The sequence below is a fragment of the Dysidea avara genome, chromosome 3, assembly GCF_963678975.1.
Source record: "Dysidea avara chromosome 3, odDysAvar1.4, whole genome shotgun sequence".
In the NCBI taxonomy this organism is placed as follows: domain Eukaryota; kingdom Metazoa; phylum Porifera; class Demospongiae; order Dictyoceratida; family Dysideidae; genus Dysidea; species Dysidea avara.
In genome coordinates, this window is record NC_089274.1 from 18,112,871 (window position 1) to 18,135,467 (window position 22,597).

The window sequence follows — 22,597 nt, forward strand, 5'->3', positions numbered from 1 at the left end:
GGATTTGTGGTTTACATTACCACCCCAGCGATCCCTTCTTGTTTTGTGACTTTTTTCAGCGATCCCTATTCCCATTTTTAAAATTTCCAATTTTTTATTCATCTAGTATAGAAATGATATTCTATTTGTTACTTTGATGCTCAGCAGCTAAACTTCACTGAACACTCTGTAGCTAGTTTGATTCCCTATAGCTACACTTCAACAATACCGACTCTCTAATAGAACAATCAGTCAGTAGCACCACATAAATCAAACACACAATGCTGAAGAAACTCAAGCTCTTTCTCTGTTGATCTGTACCTGTGTTGCAATATTTTTCTCATTGAGGTCATAGATGTGATGATAGTTGTTGTAGTAGTTTTTATCATGCAGCCGAAACATCAATTTCCTGCTATACAAACTCACTTGTAGACATATTTCTTGTATGTTAACTTTTCGGGATAGTTCAAACTACTTTGAGCAGATGATGGCTATAGCATCATATTATATTCAAACTTACATGGGCATAAAAAAGTTTACAGAGGATTCTGGCCTTCCTATTATAATAAAAGCAAGATTGATCATGTTTCAGTTCAAGGTTCATTATACCCATCTTCCTGTTACTCCAGCAACACATGCACGCGCGTGCGCACGCACACACACAAGCATTTGAATGGGGGTTGATTTTATACCCGTATTTCTATCACGATACCAAGACCACCTGAATAAGACCAGAATACAATCATGGCCAGTTCATGGCCAGTACTGAAACTATCTTGTTGCACAGCAACCTTACCAATGACTGATTATTATTCATAAAAATATCATCTGATACGTGTGCAGGTATATACATGATAAGATCATACAAACAATTAAAAAACATCTGGTAAGTCCATAACATCAACAAAAGATTGCTGCCTCCAGTAAGTGACATCAGTATAATCCTCTGAACATCTTTCCTCCTCTTCTATCACTGATTTGGAGTGTGGAGGGAACATGGGGTCACATAGACAGGTCAGGTCAGAATACCTGAACAGGTTTCTTAAAACCCTGACTTATACAGTGGATACATTAACTTACGATGATTGGAATGTATGAGACAACTTGTGTTTTAAGTGTCCCTTGTGATTAATGGTGAAGATTCTGTGGAATGGAATGCCTACTGCCTGATAGCTGATGGCATCCTGTGGAAGACACAGTACAAGCAATAACAACAGCCTCAAAATGAATTGCTGTGCTTGTTTCATCTTAAAATTTTAATTTGTTAATCAGAAGGGCCCACTGTACACTGTGCACATACATTAGGAACATACCGTGTGTTTGTTTCCAAATCCAGCATAGAACGGATCATAATCTTCCGGAAAAAGTGATCGTATTTCCTTGAGGCATGCTATTTTGAATTCCTCAGGTTTCTTCTCAATAACCTCCCTGTGAAATAATAAAGTACATGCCTGGCTCAAATAATAGCAGGAGCTCATAATAGTAATCCAGAAAACAGACGGACATGACTAAAACACGGAATGGACTGGGAAAATGGACTAGCAAACGGACTGGAAAGAACTTGCCTGAAAACGTTTTTTTGCCATAGAAACTCACTAAATCACTGCTACAAAGAATATAACACGTAACAACAGCCTTAAACAAACCTCTAAACGTGTGCTCGAGCCACCATTACTACCCTGAGATAATTTACAAAGCGCCAGTCTGCCAGTTTGAGCGCCTGTGACAGCGAAGTTGTCGGTTAGCTACAGTTTAAGCAAACAAAGATTTGTAGTAGCCAGTTTCTTGCCAGCTGATTAAATACAACGTGGCCGCCACGAAGCCTACCTGTCACGAGCTGTCACCTGTAAAACTGAAGATCAGCCGTCAAACTAATTGCAGCAATTAACCAGACCATGAATTCCAAGTAACATAGTGTCTTAACAGGCTTAAAGCTTGTGTCTTGTCTTGTTTACACATGCGAAACGAAAGTGCGCTTTTAATTAAACACAAAATGAATTTAATTTCAGACTATCTTTAAGCGCAGGGCTTAATATCGGCTTGAGCAAACTTCGACATCGTGTTCAGAGCAGTTCAGAGGTTTGTTTCAGGTCGTTGTTGCGTGTTATATTCTTTCTAGCACCTATACAGTGAATTTCTATGGCCAAAAAACGTTTTCAGGCAAGTTCTTTCCAGTCCGTTTGCTAGTCCGTTTTCCCAGTCCGTTCCGTGTTTTAGTCATATCCAAAACAGACAAAGTACAAAGATCACACATAATGTTTCAACACATGACTATAGCTAAAACTACCACATTCTAAAATTGAAGTCATTCACCTACACCAGGTGGGTATAAGATAATCTAGTCAATCTGGAATTTGGCTTTATGTATTAGTAAACAAATTGACAAGATTTCATGCTATTCAGGAACCTGAGCCATTTGTTTGCTATAATAATTTGACTGCTCCTGGATCATGGGGAGAAGCTAGTGTGTCGATAGTATGCATTCAGTATTATAGCTATTCCTTATACTGCACCAGGTTTTTTTTTGACTGAAACTATAATACTCTTCTAGATCCACCACTGCAGTATAACACATGCAATTGTGTCAGCTAGTAGCTGTGAGTAATACTAGATCATTACTAAGCTGTTTCAGTACCTTTATCAATAACATGGTTTAGCTCATTAGAATACAACAAAGACTATATAAAAGAACTAACTTGGCAAATGCCTTTAACGTAGAAATAGGTGTTAACAGCAATGGTCCATTTGGAAGGGAGATTTTATCTTGGTTAATGCTTCGTAGAAATCCCTTTGTCATTTTAGACTACAACATTACACACACCAATAAACACAATATCATTTCGTGACCACCTCACCATTCCTATTGATCGAGCTGATAAGTAAATGAACTGGTAACCATTTTTGTGTATAGTAGCATATAGTCCAGCCTGTGTATTAGAGAGTAGCCAAATTGTAATGTGTTGAGTGCTCAGGTATGTGTGCATGTGCGCATATAAATAAACAGCAGATTCTCATTATATATAATATATATAACAACGCATTACTCTAATAGAATAGTCACTAGGAAGGCTACTAAACACATATTCCTTACCACTCCTAAATGAGACCAGTCTTTGCCAAATAATGGTAGTAGTTGTCCTGCAACATCTGATCTAGTGATAAATAAAAATTCATCTGAAAAGCTGACTGCAAACCAATGGTCACCTGTACGCAGTTATTTCAGTATGTACCATATTTACTTGGTTACATGCTGCACCTTCAATAGTAGCTGCACTTGAGTGGTGCCACGATCAGTTTAGAAAGTAACTTAAATATTGTTTTTGAGTATTGAGTGGTGGTCAAATTTAAATAGTCGCCACATCGATTTTTAAGTACACGCCGTGGCATTAACCAATTAAATACGGTATACACTGTGTGCATGTGTGTGTGCATGCATGCATGCAGAATTAGGGGTTACATAATATTACTTTCACAGCAATGAGTAACATGTTACATGACAGAGTAATGAGTAATATATAATGGATATCATTGTAATGCATTGTTTCTTTTAATGTGCATTTTATCCAGCTCATGATTGGTTGCAGTTTGGATGCAGACAGTACTGGAGACAGTAGTCTGGCTGCCCGTGTAGCATATTGTATGTAATATTATGTTATGTAATCAGTGTATATCAATTAGAATATTAAAGATATCATATGGTGTCAGAAGTGTGTTCAGAATGAACATTTGTAAATTGCCTGATCCTCTTTCCTTTACCGGAAACAACGCCAAGAATTGGTGTGACTTTAAAGAACACTTACAATGGTTTCTCGCTGGAACGGAATCGACGGAAAAGTCTGACATGATAAAAATCGGTAAAAATCGGCATAATGTTATCACATGCTGGCAGAGAAGCAAGAGAAGTGTTTAAAACTCTCCCATGGGCCGCTGATGGTGACGATAAGAAATTCGATAAAGTTCTCGAGAATTCTGTTCACCGCAAAAGAACATTCTTTATGAAAGATATGGGTTTTGGACTCTGTAACAAGACGGCAACGAAGCAATCGATGCGTACCTGACAAGATTAAAGTTCAAGATTGATTATTGTGAGTATAACAAGGAAGGATGGCCTCCAGCTGTCAAGGTGGAGCTGACAAGAGACAAGTTTATATTTGGTTTACAAGATGATTCATTAAAGGAGCGTCTTCTCCATGAGTCAGACCCCACTCTAGCCCGAGCAGTGTCAATAGCACAGCGCAACAAGTCATCTAAGAAACATGTCAAAGAAATGTCAACTAGTAAGCGGTCTGCCAATTGTGATGAACTACAACACAGGGTACCACCATCAAGAGCCAGTGGTAGAGGTAGAGCTTTTTCCTGTGGGCAATGTGGCAGGACCCACAAGCCTAAAGAGTGTCCTGCTTATGGCCAACGATGCTCTATCTGCCACAAGTTTAATCATTTTGCCAAGGTGTGCAGAAGCAAGCATCTCCTGCCACAAGCACACCAGAACCCACAACTACGTACAAAGAAAAAGATACATGTTGTTGATGATTTTGATGTTAACTCTGACAGTGAATTCACTTTGTCTCTTGACCCTATACAGATTGATGGCCTAGCAGAGCAGTCCTGTTCTACAATTTCTACCTCCAGTGGCGATGTGAATTTCAAGTTAGATGCTGGTGTAGAGGCAAGTGTGATACACACCAAGGTCTATAGGGCCATGCAAAGCAAGTCAGTTCATAAGTCAACAAATGTTCGTTTGTCAGCTTATGGTGGTGCTTCCATCACACCCATTGGGACTTGTAACTTGGTGTGCAAAGGGAAATCACAGTCACACACCATTGAGTTTCATGTGGTTTCGGTTGATGCTAATCCAATCCTTGGGTTGTCTGCGTGTAGAAAATTGGGTCTCATCAAAAGGATGGATACAGTCAGCATCTTAAATGGCCTCACAAAAGCTGCAATAAAAGAAAGATATAAGAGTGTTTTCGCAGGATTAGGTAAGCTTAGCAAGTATCACATAACTTTACAAGAAGGATATGAACCAGTGATCAACCCACCACGTCATGTACCACACTCTTTGAAAGAAAAGCTAAAGCAAACCTTAGAAAAGAAAGTGAAGTCTGGTGTCCTTGTCAAATTGGATGAGCAACTGACTGGGTACACAACCTTGTAATTGTTGAAAAAAGAATGGATCCTTACGTTTATGTCTTGACCCAAGAGAGCTCAACCAGGTGGTCAAGCGAGAGCACTACAGGATACCCACTGTACAAGAAATTTCAAGTGAACTTGCGGGCAAAACAGTATTTTCAACTGTAGATCTCAAGGATAGATACTGGCAAGTTGAACTAGACGAGGCTAGCTCTTACCTGTGTACGTTCAATACCCCATTTGGACGATACCGTTTCACTAGAATGCCATTTGGGTTAAAGTCGGCAAGTGAAGTCTTTCAAAAAAAAAAAAAAAAAAAGAACGAAACAGTATTTGAAGGAATTGAGGGTATCCACATTGTTGCGAACAATGATGACATTATCATTGCTGCCAGCTCAGTAGAAGAACATGATCATATTCTTCAACAAATGCTTGACAGAGCTATGGAATGATGTTAAGCTTAATTTTGACAAGTTTAAACTTCACATCAGTGCTGTCAATTATCTTGGTAGTGTGATTTCTCATCAAGGAATGAAACCTGACCCAGCCAAAGTCAAAGCCATAGCAACCATGCCAATTCCATGTGACAAGCAAGCTGTTCGTCGTCTGCTTGGAATGATCAATTTTCTGGCACCTCACATTCCAAACATGGCAATTGTCACAGCACCTTTACGAGACCTTATAAAAACTGATGTTCATTTTCAGTGGGGTCCGGCAGCAGTGAGTGCCTGGAAACAAGTCAAAGACATTCTTTCTACAGATCCTATTTTACAATTCTTTGACCTAGCTGTGAAGAGTATGATTCAGGCTGATGCAAGTCAGCATGGTTTGGGAGCTTGTTTGATGCAAAGAGGCAAACCTGTTGTGTATGCTTCCCGCAGTCTATCGCCAGCAGAACACAATTATGCGCAGATAGAAAAGGAGCTCCTTGCGATTGTCTTTGCATGTACTAAGTTCCATCAGTTCATATACAGATGTGCAAACAGACCACAAACCCCTAGAGTCAATTGTCAAAAAGCCACTTCATAAAGTCTCTCCTAGACTGCAATGCATCTTACTTCGTCTGCAGAAATATTATCTTGTTCTCAAGTTTGTCAAAGGAAAGTACCTTCACGTTGCTGATACTCTGTCAAGAGCATTCTGTGATGACTCACCTTGTGAAGATTTAGACAGTGGAGAGATTGAGGCAGCTGTTCATGTAGTACAGAGCCAAGAATGAAGGATCTTAGAGTGGCCACAGAAGATGACAGTCAATTACAACAGCTAAGAGATGTCATAGAGAGAGGTTGGCCCAACAACATCACTAACCTACCACAACAACTACATGAATACTGGAAGGTGAGGCAAGATTTGTATGTGGCTAACAATTTGATTTTTATGGGTAGTTGTTTAATTATTCCTTCCAGCAGACATCAGTTGGTATTGAAGGCTATTCATGAAGGTCATCTTGGAATAGACAAATGTAAGGCAAGGGCTAGGTCTTGTGTGTATTGGCCAGGCATGAATGAAGCTATTGAACAATATGTTAAGAAGTGTTCCGTATGCAACACATATGCCAAAGCCAATCAAAAGGAGCCACTTGTACCACACCCAGTCCCAATGCGCCCTTGGCATACAGTAGGAGCTGATTACTTTACTATCAGTGACCAAGATTACCTGCTAATTGTGGATTATTTTTCCAAATACCCAGAAGTAATTCCTGTGCAATGTAAAACCGCTGAAGAAACTATCAAAGTATTCAAAACTGTTTTTGCACGACATGGCATACCGAACACAGTGATTGCCGACAACATGTCATTTGCCAGTCAGAGTGTCAGACAGTTCTCAAAAGAGTGGAATTTCAACATCTAGTCCACACTATCCCCAGTAAAATGGGTTGGCTGAGCGCAATGTTCAAACAATGAAAATGATTTTTAAGAAAGCCAGAGACAGTGGCACTGATGTGAACTTGGCACTATTGGAATTCCGGAATACATCCATTACTGGAATGATTTCACCATCACAACTTCTAATGGTAAGACATTTGCGCTCCAGTCTTCCAATGATGCCATCACATTTAACAACACCTTACAGCCAGAGTTGTTGAAACAAACTCAAATTCCGACAAATTAAACAACGGACACACTATAACAAGAGTGCCAAACAGCTTTCTCCACTGAAACCAAATGATGTTGTGAGATACCATAATGGATCGTCGTAGACACCAGCTGTAGTTTTAAGCAACACACCACTCCACATTCCTAACGGCAAATGGGACTTTCCTGAGAAGAAACAGAAAACATTTAAAGAAAACAGCTGAACCAAAACCTATGCCAGTAGTTATAATGGATGATGATGAAGTAGAGTCTGAAATGATCCCTAACAGTAGTGGCAGTGTTGGTGGAGAAGTGATACCAACATTGTCAGAACGGCACGCAAGATTTGGACGAGCCATAAGACCACCCAAGAGATACAGGGATGACTGACTTCGTTTTTATTGTAAGGTACTTATTACTTATTGTATGATTCTAAACTTGATTGAATTGTGATTGTGTATGCTACATTTCTTTAGATTTGTGTAGGGTACTTTATCTTGTAGGGTACTTTATCTTGTAGGGAGGGTGTAGCATATTGATGATGTAATACTATGTTATGTAATCAGTGTGTATCAATTAGAATATTAAAGATATCACAGCCCACCCCTTCGCAAAAAGTAAGGGTCTGGTGAAATACACATACTATATCATTCAAAAGGACAGCGGATGCAACTGCTTGTTACGTCAGATGATTCCCTTCAATTCGAACTAAAGTATTGCAATTGCCAAGGCAATTTGTGAATTGGCTACCGCCGAATCTGGGAGGTAGAAATAATTTAGCATCTGTATTTCACCAGACCCTTACATTTTGCGAAGGGGCGGGCAGCGCCATACTATGGAGACAGCATTGCAGGCATGAACAAAGAGTGATAGGGGGAGTGCCCTTGAGGCCAAGGTACTCATTTTTTGGCCGAACTAGAGAAACACGTGCCTTGCTACAACCCTCAGAGCAAAATGTAATATGCAATTTGTTGGGAGTATGCAACTATAGCATGTTACAGAGGTAATGTAATAGAGGTGCACCAATATGACTTATCAAGCCAATAAACAAAGCCAATCTAATATGGTGGCATAGACCTTTTCTCTGTTGATAGTACCTAAACAGGTGTTACTATTACTAGAGCACAAGTGCCCATAAATAGATGTTTAAGTATATCTGTATCTGCTGCTTGTTTATACATGTTACTGATTCGATACCAAGACAAGGCCACTATAGCTGATAACCGATAGCTGATTCAATTATCGGTACACCTCTAATATGTAACAAATTACATTTTAAGAGTAATGACCGCAACTCTTGTGTATGCATGTGTGCATATGGCTACTTACTAGGTAATGATCCAGACATAGGATAACTTTTATGACAAGTGTGTGTGCCTGGAAATTTTTGAGGTAAGTACATTTTACGGCTGGTCTCATCCAGTTGTTACCACCATAAAGGCTACTGCTTTAGGTGTGGTAGATGAGGGTTGTCTTTACTAGTGGTAGCAGATGGATCACCAATTTGTTATGTTATGTTTGTAAAATCCATGTACACAGCATGTAAGCGTGTCATAGTAAATCTTTTGGCAAATTCCATGGCTCATTCAACTACTCTGATTAATGCTATTAAGATAGTCAAGGTGTCTGTGATAAAAATTTAGCAAAATTTTAAGTACCTTTATCAACCACAAACACCAAGAAAACGCATATCGCAGAAACTTTCTGGCAAATATAGTAGCGCGCTCTCATACACACACACGCACACGCTCTCATACAGATACGCACACACCCATCACACACGCTCTCATACACATACGCACACACCCAACACACACACGCTCTCATACATATACGCACACACCCATCATACACACGTACATGTACACGTACGCAAGCACGCACGCACGCACACACACACACACACACACCTGGTGATTGTCCCATCAATATCTGACACTATGATCTTCTCTGTATAGTCCCACAAGTACAATGTACACTCAGCAACACAAGTACCCTGTACACATGGCACAGTATCACACGTACAATTATTAATGGTGCTACTACCTGAAATTTAGTTGTCACTGAAAACTTCATTTCATTCATTCCATCTTTTAAATCTAAAAGTTTCTAATGGAACAGACCACTGATAACACTGGGCTATTTATAGTCTGTCTACACACCAGCTGATCTGAGGTAAGGAACAATGACTTGTGGTATCTCTTTCTCTTCATTGATCGCTGCCTGCGAGGCAGTGTGCTACTTGCCTCTTCTTCATCACTTGAGATGCTGGCACTGAGGTGACGACGCATGGAGGACATGTCGTCCTATAAAAGAAGAGAGCTCCCAACTGCATGACTAACACCAAGCAAGCCAACAACTACATGATTATTAACCTAATTAATGCTTAGCTGTAAGTAACTGGCCAATTTGAAAATAACTTTGATCTAAAATGACTGTTTAATTAGAGTATATACTATTAGAGTAATTAAACACATTTCTGCAAGCAAATAGGATCTGTGAAAACCCGACACAATCATGCATTTTTCAAATTCCTGTTTATTAAATATTTATAATGTACTTAGCCAAGTGTATGCTCTGTTGAGTGATAATATCGATAGTTTGATACTCGCAATCAAAAAATCTTTATTGCGACACGATGATTACTGCCAACTATTGCGATACTGCGGTAAGATTATTAAAAACATTGTTACCAAGTTTATTTAACTGTTTTGTAATTCTTTAGGCTTGCTTTTCTGTGAAATGTTTGGTTGCAAGGCTATAACAAGCTATATATATATATATATGTTGGCCGCCCATGCAATTAGTCGAACGCTTCGCAAAGGGTTTAAAATCCTACTAAAAATACTGCTTGAGAAGCTGGCCTAGCTGTTTTATAACTACTTGGTTTGTTTTTTCATGAAAAGTTTGGCTGCAGGGCTGTAACAAAAATTGTTAAAATATCGGCCGCCCACACTATTAATTACCTAATTAATGAGCTTACAAGAATAGTAAAGTGTTAATCATACTTAGCATGTTTATTTGTCCATTGAATACTTGGAACTTGATTAAAAATCATCACACCTCAATCAAAAAGTATAATAATACTTCAATATCTATTGTGATATTGATTTTTCTACTATCGCTCAGCACTAATGCTCTGGCAAAGTGTCAATATCATATGCCTGTGAGCTACTATAAAGTAGCAAAAGAAGAAAAATCGATTTGTACAGTAAGTACAGGGAAAATAAATTACAGGTGCTTACCAAAACAGTTGTAACTTACGAGCAGACTGACATATGGAGTTGCAATTTACACCATCATGTTTGGGGAATTGATTACTGGGTGAGTTTTTCCTTATATCACCTTTCTTCACTATAGTAGACCCTTGGTTATCCGACCCTTGTTATTCTGTAACCTTGTTTATACGAAAATGGAAATGACTGTTCTATTAGAGTATTTCGAGTACAGGTGTATGTTCTATTAGAGGATTTTAACAGAGCTCTGTATATAAATGTATGGGCTTCAGTTATCCGAACTATTCACTTATCTTACCATTGCCTGAGACACACTGAGGTTCGGATAACCGAGGGTCTACTGTACATACAAAGGCGAAATAAATTACAGAAAAATCAACCGCGTATTATTTCAACACAAACGCCCATAGCTTGCATATCCTTGGGTCTACTGCAACGAAACAAAGATTTTCGAGCTCCTATTGAGTAGGTGAATAAGATGATATCCAGGGTTTTTTTGCTGTTAGGCCTTTTCTTCACTAAAAACAAAGTGTTTTTTAAAAATAATACACAAGTATTTCACCCATTGTACTCAATGCTTATGCAATCATGTCGGGCTGTCACAGATCCGGTTACATATGCTGTGCAACTATATACTGAGCATAAAGTTACCTCCTTTTTGTCCATACTGCTGTCCTGTGAACGACCCCATAGCCATGAAAATCTATTTGAACCTTTCTTGGGCATAAAGTTCTTGACAAGCTGATCTTGCACCAACTAAATACAAGACATCAATGCAAAACCAACATGATTAATTATGACATACCGATGGAAGTGGTTGTTGAAATACTAATATAGACATCAACATTGGAGCAGCCACTTGCCAGCTGTAATATCTAATAGAAGAAACACGAGACACAAGTACAGGTCCCAACCCTCTATATACATGTGAAAATTCTCCATATAACAATGTTAACTTTTAAGATGGGCTATCTTTACTGAGATTTAGTTCCCAGAGGTGACAACAAGCATACAGCCAGTTCATTATACTATCCTACTGAAATATTTATAGCTTCTAAGAGAAGTTCTCCTCCCTCGAATTTCTACTTTTGAATTGTCCTAATACATACAACACACAGGTGACTCACTTCCCTGCCAACCTGACCACAAGGTTGGGACTATTGAATAGTGTCGGGTTGTTACAGAAATCTCTGTAGGACACCTGATACTGCACGAATAACTCTACACAACACAACCATCAGGACATCATCATATAGTGATGGAATATACCTTCTGGTATTTCATTGCTGTTCTCCTTCAGTCTTCCACATAATGACAAGGCCACTCCATCTATCACTGACCTGTTGTCATACAGATATGTAGTTGAGACTGTGTGAGCTTATGTGTTTGTACAGTACTGTGTGGTATGTGGTGTATGAATTAAATAGACATTTCATTTGTCATGCACGCACGCACGTATGCACACACATACGCACGCACATATGCACACACGTATGCACGCATGCACACACACACACACTTACATCATGCCATCCAGTTCTTGCTGAAGGTTATTGTGACTTTGTTCTGTTCTTGGTCCAGTTGGAGAATGAACAGGGGTACTACCAAATCCAGAACTCTCCTGGGCTGGATCTTCTGACTCAGTCAGACTAACATCCAAACTCAGTGGCCTCCTGTAATGAAAGAGACATATGTATTGTATGGAATCTAAACAAACACATAAAACAGACACTATCATGAATTATGTCTATAAATACATAAACTGCTTGCAGGGCTCCTTATTACATAGGAATTTAGCACAATAGGACACTAACTTACTGTTGTGGAAAGTACAGTGACATCAGTTCAGGTTTGTTGTCGTCCAGTTCATCAAGGTATATCCCATCCTCCAACTGAATTGAAAGGAAATAGGAGCTAAACTACACTTCATATCAAGTAGATACCACATACTTGTAGGTGCTGATATTGTACAAGTGTTTCATGCATGACACGATAACTACTAGATAACATTGGCTATGTGTGTGATTTTACTACGTCCATTTGTGTATGGGATGTGTTTCAAGCAAATTCATGAGCCAATGAATAAACAATACTGTATTGTAGTTAACATATTACGGGAAGTCTGGTTCTTTGTACTAGTGGTGTATTGCATTACAGAAGTAGTAGTTATTAACAATTAATGGTATGAAAGTGTTTCAACTAACTGCGCATAATGTTGGCTGTACAGACGAAAATTACAATGGTGACTTACAATTATAGCTGCCGACAGCACTTCTTTAAATGTTGGCACCACCCACGAGGAAATTCAGTAAACTTAAGCACAGCGAAAACCCAATTATGAGGAGCTTAATATCATCAGTTTGGGCAATGGGTTTTCAATGGGCTAGCAAGAAGTTGGATCAGTTGGATCCTGCAGAGCTGCTAGTGTTCTGAGTCAGTTATGGTTAGGAACATAGTTAGTCATCCTTTGACATCATTTTGCTACTGCCAGCTACTGTGTTTTATTAAGTTCACCGTACTAAATATTTCATTTCACAACAACAAAAATACATTTCATCAAAATTTTTAAAGGACAAGTACTTTTGAAGTTGTTTTTTTCAAGTACAAGAATGTGTAGATACTCACTCAATTGATATAAACAACATTTAGGTAGACTTACGCTAGGCAATCTTCTTTTCCTTGTGCTCCTGAGGTACTTCATCATACGAATGAAAAACCAGTCACGTGATTGAGGATCTGTTAATGACAGTATATATGGTAACCTTTGGTGCTATCAACTGTACCGTTAACAACTTCTTGCTGTCTAGCACTTTCTTCTTTACAGGCATCCATGGTGGACTCATTGATAGTTGAGTCTCCCTAGGATTAACACAGTGTTTAAGTACATTTTGAATGAAGAATAAACTTTAATTAAACCATGAAATCTTTGGCTGTGTGACAAGGATCACTCATCGAATGAGTGGACCCCTGGGTTATTAATAAATTTAATGGAGGATAACAGTATGTTACCAGCTTCAAATAATACTTCATTTTGTGTCACATCAAACTAGTTAAACAGGACTGTACATACATGTACATGTGAGACTGTGAGTACAGGGGCTACACACATCCACATACACGCTTACTGTTGAACGATTCCAACTCAGTTCCACTTCAGTGTCACTATGATAAGGTGCCTGGTTATCGTCTGCTCTTGATCTAAAAAATAAGTAAGCAAAAATATCAATAACAATTTGTGACCGGGCCTGCGAAAATAGGGCATGTGGGCACAAACTACACCCCATCCCTCTACTGGTCATATCTCGGTGCTGGAAATGTATATTTCCATTCTGTAACTTGCATCATGATGCCAATTAAATGCTTACTAAGAGCTGAAAATTGCAATGCCATACCATAATGGTGCAAAAAGTTGTGAGTAATGGAAGTGTGAAAAAGTAGGCAAAAATCATGTGCCCACATGCCCTATTATCGCAGGCCCGGTCACATTTATTATAGACTGTATCCTCCACACAGACATTAAACATTATGTCACATGCAAAATTACAATTTGTGACTGGATCTGAAAAAACCAAATATAATAGGTACTTTATATATGTGTGTGTGTGATCGTCTCAGCGAAAACCTGTCTAGTTCACACAAGCATGCGTATTGAGAAAAACAAAATTTAAAAAAATTGGTGAAATTATGCATGTTACAAAGAAAATTTTACATCAAGCCATTACTCAGGAAAGGAAGTGCTAAATTGCTTAAACCTATATACCATCTTATTCGCCTACTCATGGGGAGTTCGAAAATCTTTGTTTCATTTTTCTGTAGCCCCAATGGTTTGCATGTCATGTGCATTTGTTTACGATGCGGTTCAGCCAAGGTATAGTTTTAGCCCTGCAGTCACTTACGCATAGACATATGAAGGCAGTTTTATTGAAGAAACGGCAACGATTTTGTGTACGTCTTCTGTCAATCCATGGTGAACACTGTAAGCCAAATCCCAACTTTGTAGACTAATCCAAACCGAAGTTATGGCTGGTAATGTAAGTGCCTGTAGTTTATTTTTAGTATAGTCACTGTACAAATCAATTTCCTTGCTTCTTACTTTCTAGCATTGTAATTCCAAAACTACTCACCATAATCGACTGGAATTTTGGTGAACCATTCCTTGGACTATGCAGGTTATGCTGAGAAAATAAAAAGAAATTTGGTAGTTGTGCGAACTAGACAGGTTTTTCGCTGAGATGGTCACATATATTCGCCTCGGCGTTTATCAACAGTAGACTTCCTCTGACTTCGGAGTCTGGGTGTATATAAGTGCAATACACCGAAGTGAGCCATGGTTCATATGATATATACCATGTTTCTAAATTAATCTACACTACATTACTTACTAACAAGCCATACGCACACAAACCAACTTAAAGTATATACTTACACTTAATTCGCCATAGTTTGGCATGGTAGACACGCTGGAAACGTCCCTCTCACAATTCAGCTCTCACAATGAAGAATCAAATTGATTGTGGGACTTAGTAAACATATCTCCGTATTTCACCAGGACCTGTCCGTTCATATCAACAAACGTAGGAGCAACGTTACTTGCTGCCACCCATCATCGAAGTCGCTAGGTATGGGTATAAAATGAGTCCAGTGGGTGGACTCGTACTGGCTGGGGTGATTGATCGTCTAGCGTGACAAAGGCTATTAGCCTGAGTCATCTGGGTGATTAGTCATGCTAGTGTTGGCGTCATTCGCCCGCCCACGTCGGGCTATCAGCCCGTAATCATGACACAGTAATGTGTCATGTGACATCCCAGGTGAGTATATATATACTTACCTGGGTGAGTATATATATATACTTACCTGGGTGAGTATATATATACTCACCTCAGGTAGGTATATATATACTCACCTCAGGTAGGTATATATATATTCACCTGTGTGTTGGGGTGCATATGCCCTATATGCAACCAGCGGCGCCTTTGAAGTTTCACGTGATCATGGTATATATATATATATAACATCAGGATAAATTGCTCGTTGTAGATTTCGTTTCCCTTTGTTTGAAAGATCAAATAATGAACTTGAGTTATATTTTAATTTCAAAATGCTTCATTCTTGGTGATGGCAGGGATATCATCCTATTCACCTAGGATTTTGAAAATTGTTATTGGTTGCAGGAAATGTGAGATATGAATGCTTGCTTACATCGTGACAGAAAGAAAGTATATGGAGTCAATTTTTCTTCACTGAGTCTATGGTGAAGAAAAGGAGCACAGAGAAAATTTCATCCAGCAATGAATTTGCCCGTTCATGGTAAATATGTTATGGAATAAGTTTCAACTCCATATATAACTATATTTGTAAATTATTATATAGTTATACAACAGGCATGAGTGCTCTGCCTGATATAAATGCACGAGCCTGAGGACCGTCAGGCCCGAAGGCAAGTGCGTTTATACAGGCAGAGCACGAGTGCACGTTGTATAACTGTTATGTACCACTCACCTAATAGGTGGGGAGAGTCTCACAAGACAGCTGTAACGCTTATAAAGGCCAGGTTTCAAACATCGATTGCGGGTAACCAAAGTTGCGATGACGTTCCCTCTACAGTACTGCAGCCACCCGAGATATTGAAAGCTAGTATGCTATGGGTTATATCACTAACCTGCATTCGCTGTTCAACTCTCATCATGTAGTGTTCAGCATGCCAGCATGATCACTCAATCGCTATATAGACTAAGCACCAGACTAATCGCCATAGTGATTCTCTCGAGCAAAAAAAAAAGCAGCCAATAGACGGTTTAAGTAAACAAAACCTAACTACTAAACGATACTAGTCTAATTCTTACTATTCACACTGGCTAAACTTGGCATGACAAAACTGGTTACCACAATCGGACGTAAAGGTGAGTATTATTTAGAATATAATAGTTTTATTGAGTTATTGTCGAAGTGGACTACAGTTTAATCTGGGTTCAAATAGCATCAGACTAGTAAGGTGTATAAGTACATTTATATATATGTAGACTAGAGTTGTGGCCACCGCGTTGGCTTTTTCGATCACCATTGGCCGCTTGGTAAACATTATACGTATTGGTGACGTTATGGCCCACAATCGACCTTTACATGTCAGGCTATAAAAGAATTCGAGTGATCTGTGAGGTGTCTTTCCACCTATTAGGTGAGTTGTCATAGTGGTCTTGGCTGGCGGCACTTGTGCATTGCTGCACAAAACCGCAGCCAGTGCAATATCTGTATATGCACTTCGGTCAGTGCATTAAGACGTATAATGCACTCGTTGCGGTCTGCAAAACCGCAACCAGTGCGTTATAAGTTATAATGTACTTGCTGCGGTCAGCAAGAGTGCCATATACAAATTATGGTACTGGCAGGGCCTTTGAACTGCCCATGCAGAATGGTACATCACTAATTATTTAGTGCCTGTAATATATTTTTCCCAATTCCATAGTCACTATTTTGTAATGCTGCAACTCCAAAAGCTCTCAGCACATGAAGCTGAAACATTTTCTTGGCTACTTAGGCAATTAAGATTTGATTGTAAAAATACATCAGGTCCAGTCACATTGCATTCACAGATTTTAAACTGAACTTTTAAAGCAATTAGATACATGTGCACTAAAGGATATGCACACTCACTCGCTCGCTCACTCACACTGACACTCAATCACAGACACACAGACAGATATTGACTAGTGCCCTGCATGAGGCTGCACCATATCTCACAGGTGAAAGTGTGGGCATCCAAAGTCCCACCTGAACCTCATTCCACCCGCACGCACGTACACACACACTTACACAGTCAGTGTAGAGTCAACTTCTCCATCAGAGAAAGGATGATAATTATCAGATATACTTTCTGATGGCTTATCCCACTACACAACAGTCAAAAACAACACTAACTCAGCAATAACTCATATATCACACATCTAATAGTCATGATTACAAAGGTAAGCAAAGGATTACATTGTACTTCAGTCTTCACTTAAATAAATTTTACATGTACCATACATCCTCATTAGTTCATTGCTGATTAGTATTGGCTTCCATTATATTCCCATACAATCATACACATACTCAGCTACATGGAATGTACTGTACAATTAGTACCTGAAACAGTTACTTTTGAACTTTTTTTCAAAAATCTATTTTCCCATTACCAACTATATTTCACAACACTTAATGACTTCATACTCATCATGTAACAAAGGAAGGATTATCTCATCGTACACTTTAGTGGGAGGAAACTCTAGTATTCTATTGTGTCATTAGTTTATTAAGTTTCACTGCATGTATACCTACTTATTCCACCTGTATGGGTACAGATACCATACAACACACATACACAAGACAAGAAGGCCCCATCTGACTTGTGTGTGTACTATTGTGTATGGGCACACAAGAAAGCACTAGGAACAAAAGATTAATTTCAGTTTCTCGCATCTATTTTCACTTCTGAAACAGGAAAATCTTGGGCCAAAAAAAAGTTTTGGGTTCTAAAATTTATAGGATGAGACAAATACCTCTTAGAGTACATTTTATAGTAGACTGACCATGCATGGTCTGAAGTATGGTACATAGATACAGTAGAACCAACAAAGTACATAATACAAGATTAATTCCTTTTAAACATTGTTTTTGGTTCAGTAATGGTCAAACACACACAACTGGTATAAAAAAATCACACTAAACAGGAAACATATTCAAGTATTGAATTGTGTCTTCCTCCATTGTGTAAGTGTGTGCTGCTCTTTTAACCCACAGACTAACTTAACCATAAAAGTACATGATTATAAATGTAAATGTTAGAGAGTTGAACTAGAAATTAAAGTTTGTGTAATCAATATTAGAATTTTGGATTGAAGAAGTGATACTGTACAGAGTTACTGAGAGAACAGTAAAGCACATGATCTAAACTACAAACAATGGTTCTTACATCAATCTGATCCATACTAAGGCTGATCCCACTCAAAGGAGATGCTCGAGGTGTAGACGTTCCATCACTACCAGTTGTTGATAGTGGTTGAGAGAGCTACACAGGTAAGCATTATAAAGCATGCACATGTACTGCTAATATTATGTCATCAATATTTAATTTAGTAAACCGTTAATGTATGTACGTTGATGTAAGTTTTATTGATTCTCTGTTATTTACAGTCACGAAGGAATGGACTGGCAAAGTTTCAGCTTTGTAAGTTAAGTAGTGTGGGATATACGGTATACTGGATATCCGGACAATAAATAATATTTGTAAAATAATCTACAGGTGCTTCAGAACCAGAGTCGGGTGTAACTAGTTACTTTGTAACTAAGTTATGTAATTAGTTACTTTAAAAAGTAACTAGTAACTTGTAACTAGTTACGACTGCTTGAAAAGTAACTAAGTTACAATAGTAACTAGTTACAACAGTTACACTGTAACTATAGGTAATTAATACTAATTATACTTTAAAATCAAGAGCGCTTCAATTTTTGTGCTATAGCCACATTAAGTAGACACTTTCTGTGTACTGTTCTTCATGATTCAGCTTATAACAGTTGAAACTTAGCTGAAATGGCTACAGAATCACTATTTTCAGAAAGCGTGCACATAATTATTATATGTAGTTCTCTTCTTCCTTGCTCTGGGCAAAAAATCATATTACTAAAGTTAACAAACAAGCATAACTTAATATATGAAGGTAACTAGATATTTTGTTACATTTTAAAAAGTGATAACTGTAACTAAGCTACATGGGATAAAAGTAACTAGTTACTTTTACAAAGTAACCAGTTACTTTTACGAAGTAACTATCCCAACTCTGTTCAGAACTTATTGATGCAACGGTATACAGGGATGAAACTTCTTGGCTCATCATATTTACTACGAATCTGTGAATCCATCAACCCCAACATATGCTTCTGTGTTTGAGATGGAAGACATATTCACTGAAGAAAAATTGTTCGTAAATTCTTTCATCACAATGTAAACAAACATTTGTAAATCAGAAACCCACCCGTGTACAGAGTAAAACACAGTGGATATAAGATTCAGCTTGATTCAGCTGGTTCTGTGCTTCACCACTACAAGGACCAACAACCTAAATATACATTGTGGGCTTGTGCAAGTTCATTACTATTTGGTACATGTGATCCCAAACTCATGCATAGCCAACCAGGTTGATAATGAGCTGGCTAGCCTGGGAAGGTGTAAGGTTGTGTAGCATCTAATGAAATGAATACAGCACCAATAAGCGGTATAAACTAATTACTAAGAGCATTACTTAAAATATTATTATGTATAGAATAAATAGACCAGAAACGTAGCTGGGTGGACATGTGCCCTACCATCTCAACTATAGTTGCCCAACCATCACCAACAGTTTAACAGTTTTGCAAAATATGTCAGCCTATAAGACTTAAATGCAACCAACCTACCACATACCACAGTGTTTAACCTGTACAACACGGTTTGAAAGTCTTGTAGTCTTTGACAATGTCATGTGATCAAATAATGATTGTGAGGGGGAAAATCCCTTGGAAATCCCCATGACCCCTTCTAAGTTGCACGTGAATAAATGGAGCCAAAGTTGCCGTGACAAGTGAGAAATGCCATGCAGTTGGATTGTACTGAGGATGGTGTCCAGTAATGGTATGAGTAGATGGCTTGCTGAGTCTGAATCAGAGGTGTGAAGTAAAGTGTACTAAGAAGTGCAAAACGCCAAAAGTCAAGCAAAGGAATTTTAAAGTGGACAAAATGACTTTCTACAATCACCATTTTTGTATAAACATAAACTCATATAGGGTGCATGTGATACTGTCAATAACATCTGTAGTGTTGCCTAGCCAGGTTAGCTATCACACATTAATTCCCTGAGATGCAGTTCTCTCCTTACTGTTCAGAATACAGTGTTGACCCAGTAAGTCTATGTTTAGCACCCCGACTTACAATGAGGCTCAGAACTGGTTTTTATGGGTTGTACATGTGCTGTCATGGCTAGCAGTTTATAGTGCCAAGAGTGGTGTGTTTTGTTTCTTGTGGCAGGTAGTCACATGATTTTCTGCTACCACAATCATGGATCCAGGCACAGCTATAGTTTAGCTGGCCATTTGTTATTTGCATGCAGCATCATTTGTTCAAACTATAGCATAGCTAGCTGTAGATCTTGTGTGCATACACTTTCTATAATTAGACAATGCCTCTCATTAATGGGAGTGTGTTTCATGTGTATACAGGGTACCATGTATGCCTACCCATCAGAAAATTTCTGGCTACGTCCCTGAAATACACACATCATACACACATGTGCACACAGACACACACACCTCTTCTGTGCTAGTTTCAAAAGATTCATACACAACACCAGGTTTCTTGACTGGCGATCCCTTGTTACTCTCCCTGCCAGTATCAGACTGTTCAGTGTTATCATCAGACCTCATACTGAATGTGGATTCTGATGACTCCTCACAAGATGTATACTTGACCTCCGCCACTTTATCATCAGATACCGTCCCCTCCAACTGTTCAGCATGTGCAGGTAGAGTGGTCTGAGGTGTCACCGGAGTTGTAGTCTAGAGGAAATGCAATGGAAAAAAACATGAGTTACTACTGTTTGTGCATTGCATGCTGCCTCTGGTGTGTGTGTGTGTGTGTGTGTGTGTGTGTGTGTGTGTGTGTGTGTGTGTGTGTGTGTGTGTGTGTGTGTGTGTGGTGTGTGTGGTGTGTGTGTGTGTGGTGTGTGTGTGTGTGGTGTGTGTGTGTGTGGTGTGTGTGGTGTGTGTGTGTGTGGTGTGTGTGTGTGTGTGTTTGTGTGTGTGTGTATGTGTGTACTGTACTGCATCAATCACATCAGGTACCCACATGCAAGTGCTCCTGATCACATGCTACCCACATCACTGGTTTCTATAGTATAACATACCAACTCACACACCACAGTGGTGCGATAAAGACCACAATATAAACCACTATTGTTGGGACAGGTTGATCTGGTTAGTCTACAGGTACTACCCTTACATTAGCAGCTGGTTCAGTGGTATATATACACAACAAGTTCAACAGGTCCATAAACATTGTAGGAAATGTATTATTCAGCTACAAATACTTCATACATTGTGAAGTTATATGAAAAACAAAAGCACACTGAGGCAAGGTCCTGAAACTATAATAAAGCATTCATTTCAGGTTGTAGCTACCATACACCCACTTGTGCCCTTGACAGTTGCTATTATTACAAGATCTCTTTTTGAAAATGATGGGATAACATGGATACATCACTTGAGCTAAGAAATGTTACCACTCAGCTGCTAATTTGTCTGCTAAATGGTCTGACAATGTGTGTGTATTGGTAAAAAGCAGTCACATGGCTGGCACAGCCATATAAATTAGTCTTATGTCTCCCAGTACTAACAGTATTCCCAGTAGAATAAGGAATGTAATGTATGATGCAACATTGTTCCTTTATGGGGAGATCCTAGCCTAACCACAAAGTGTACTAGGACACCTGCTGCAATGTGCTAACCTAAACAAATTTTGGACAAACTGGTGCATCAAGTTATTTGTCCACTTATGCCCTCTTCACAACAGCTATGACAAGACACTTGCTTTGGCAGTGTGGGTGCATAGATTTATAGACCCCAGGTACATACCTGGAGTCTATAAATCTATGGTGGGTGTGACATCACATCATAATAAAGTATGCAGACTTATTATATGACACACAGAGGGACAGCTTAGTCTACTACACGCCTTACGTTACCTGCTCCTCAGGCTGTATGGGCTCCACAAAAAATGCTGATCCACTTTCGTCTAGTTTCATATAAAGAGATGTCAATTTTCCGTTTACCGTTATTTCAATCTGCAATTTAAATACGCACTAACATTAGATATACTATGTAAGTATAAACACCTTCTTTTGTAGATCGCCTGGTCGCAGGACGCCCATTTTTCCAAATCTGACGTGAAAAGGACTACTTTTAAGATTTCCATCTTTCTGTTTCACAACAACGATGTCGATGGCGCCTGTCAAATTGGCAGCATTTAGATCGTTGTAAAAGTCTTTCCACGAGGACACAACGCGACCCAGGTAATTCATTTCACTGTATGCAAAAAACTTCAAATCAAACGTCAAGTTGTTGCGCTTATTAGTTTACGGAATGAAAGGTCGATAATTATTATTTACGCGC

The 22,597-nt window shown here is 38.9% G+C and overlaps 1 protein-coding gene across 1 annotated transcript; it reads right to left on the reverse strand.

The window, feature by feature from the left end:
- Positions 1 to 785: 785 nt before the first annotated feature.
- On the reverse strand, positions 786 to 22,581 carry LOC136249871 (phosphatidate phosphatase LPIN3-like). The gene is made up of 23 exons (XM_066041999.1): positions 22,321 to 22,581; positions 22,171 to 22,269; positions 20,741 to 20,986; positions 18,372 to 18,467; positions 17,234 to 17,310; positions 13,549 to 13,621; positions 13,207 to 13,282; positions 13,083 to 13,159; positions 12,242 to 12,315; positions 11,947 to 12,096; positions 11,693 to 11,763; positions 11,551 to 11,644; positions 11,229 to 11,298; positions 11,075 to 11,179; positions 9,350 to 9,493; positions 9,234 to 9,296; positions 9,098 to 9,183; positions 3,071 to 3,131; positions 2,835 to 2,906; positions 2,676 to 2,782; positions 1,293 to 1,407; positions 1,060 to 1,163; positions 786 to 1,008 (listed from the first exon to the last, which is right to left on the reverse strand). The coding sequence occupies exons 1-23, from the start codon at positions 22,504 to 22,506 to the stop codon at positions 852 to 854; spliced, it is 2,403 nt and encodes an 800-aa protein (XP_065898071.1). The 5' UTR covers positions 22,507 to 22,581; the 3' UTR covers positions 786 to 851.
- Positions 22,582 to 22,597: the final 16 nt, after the last annotated feature.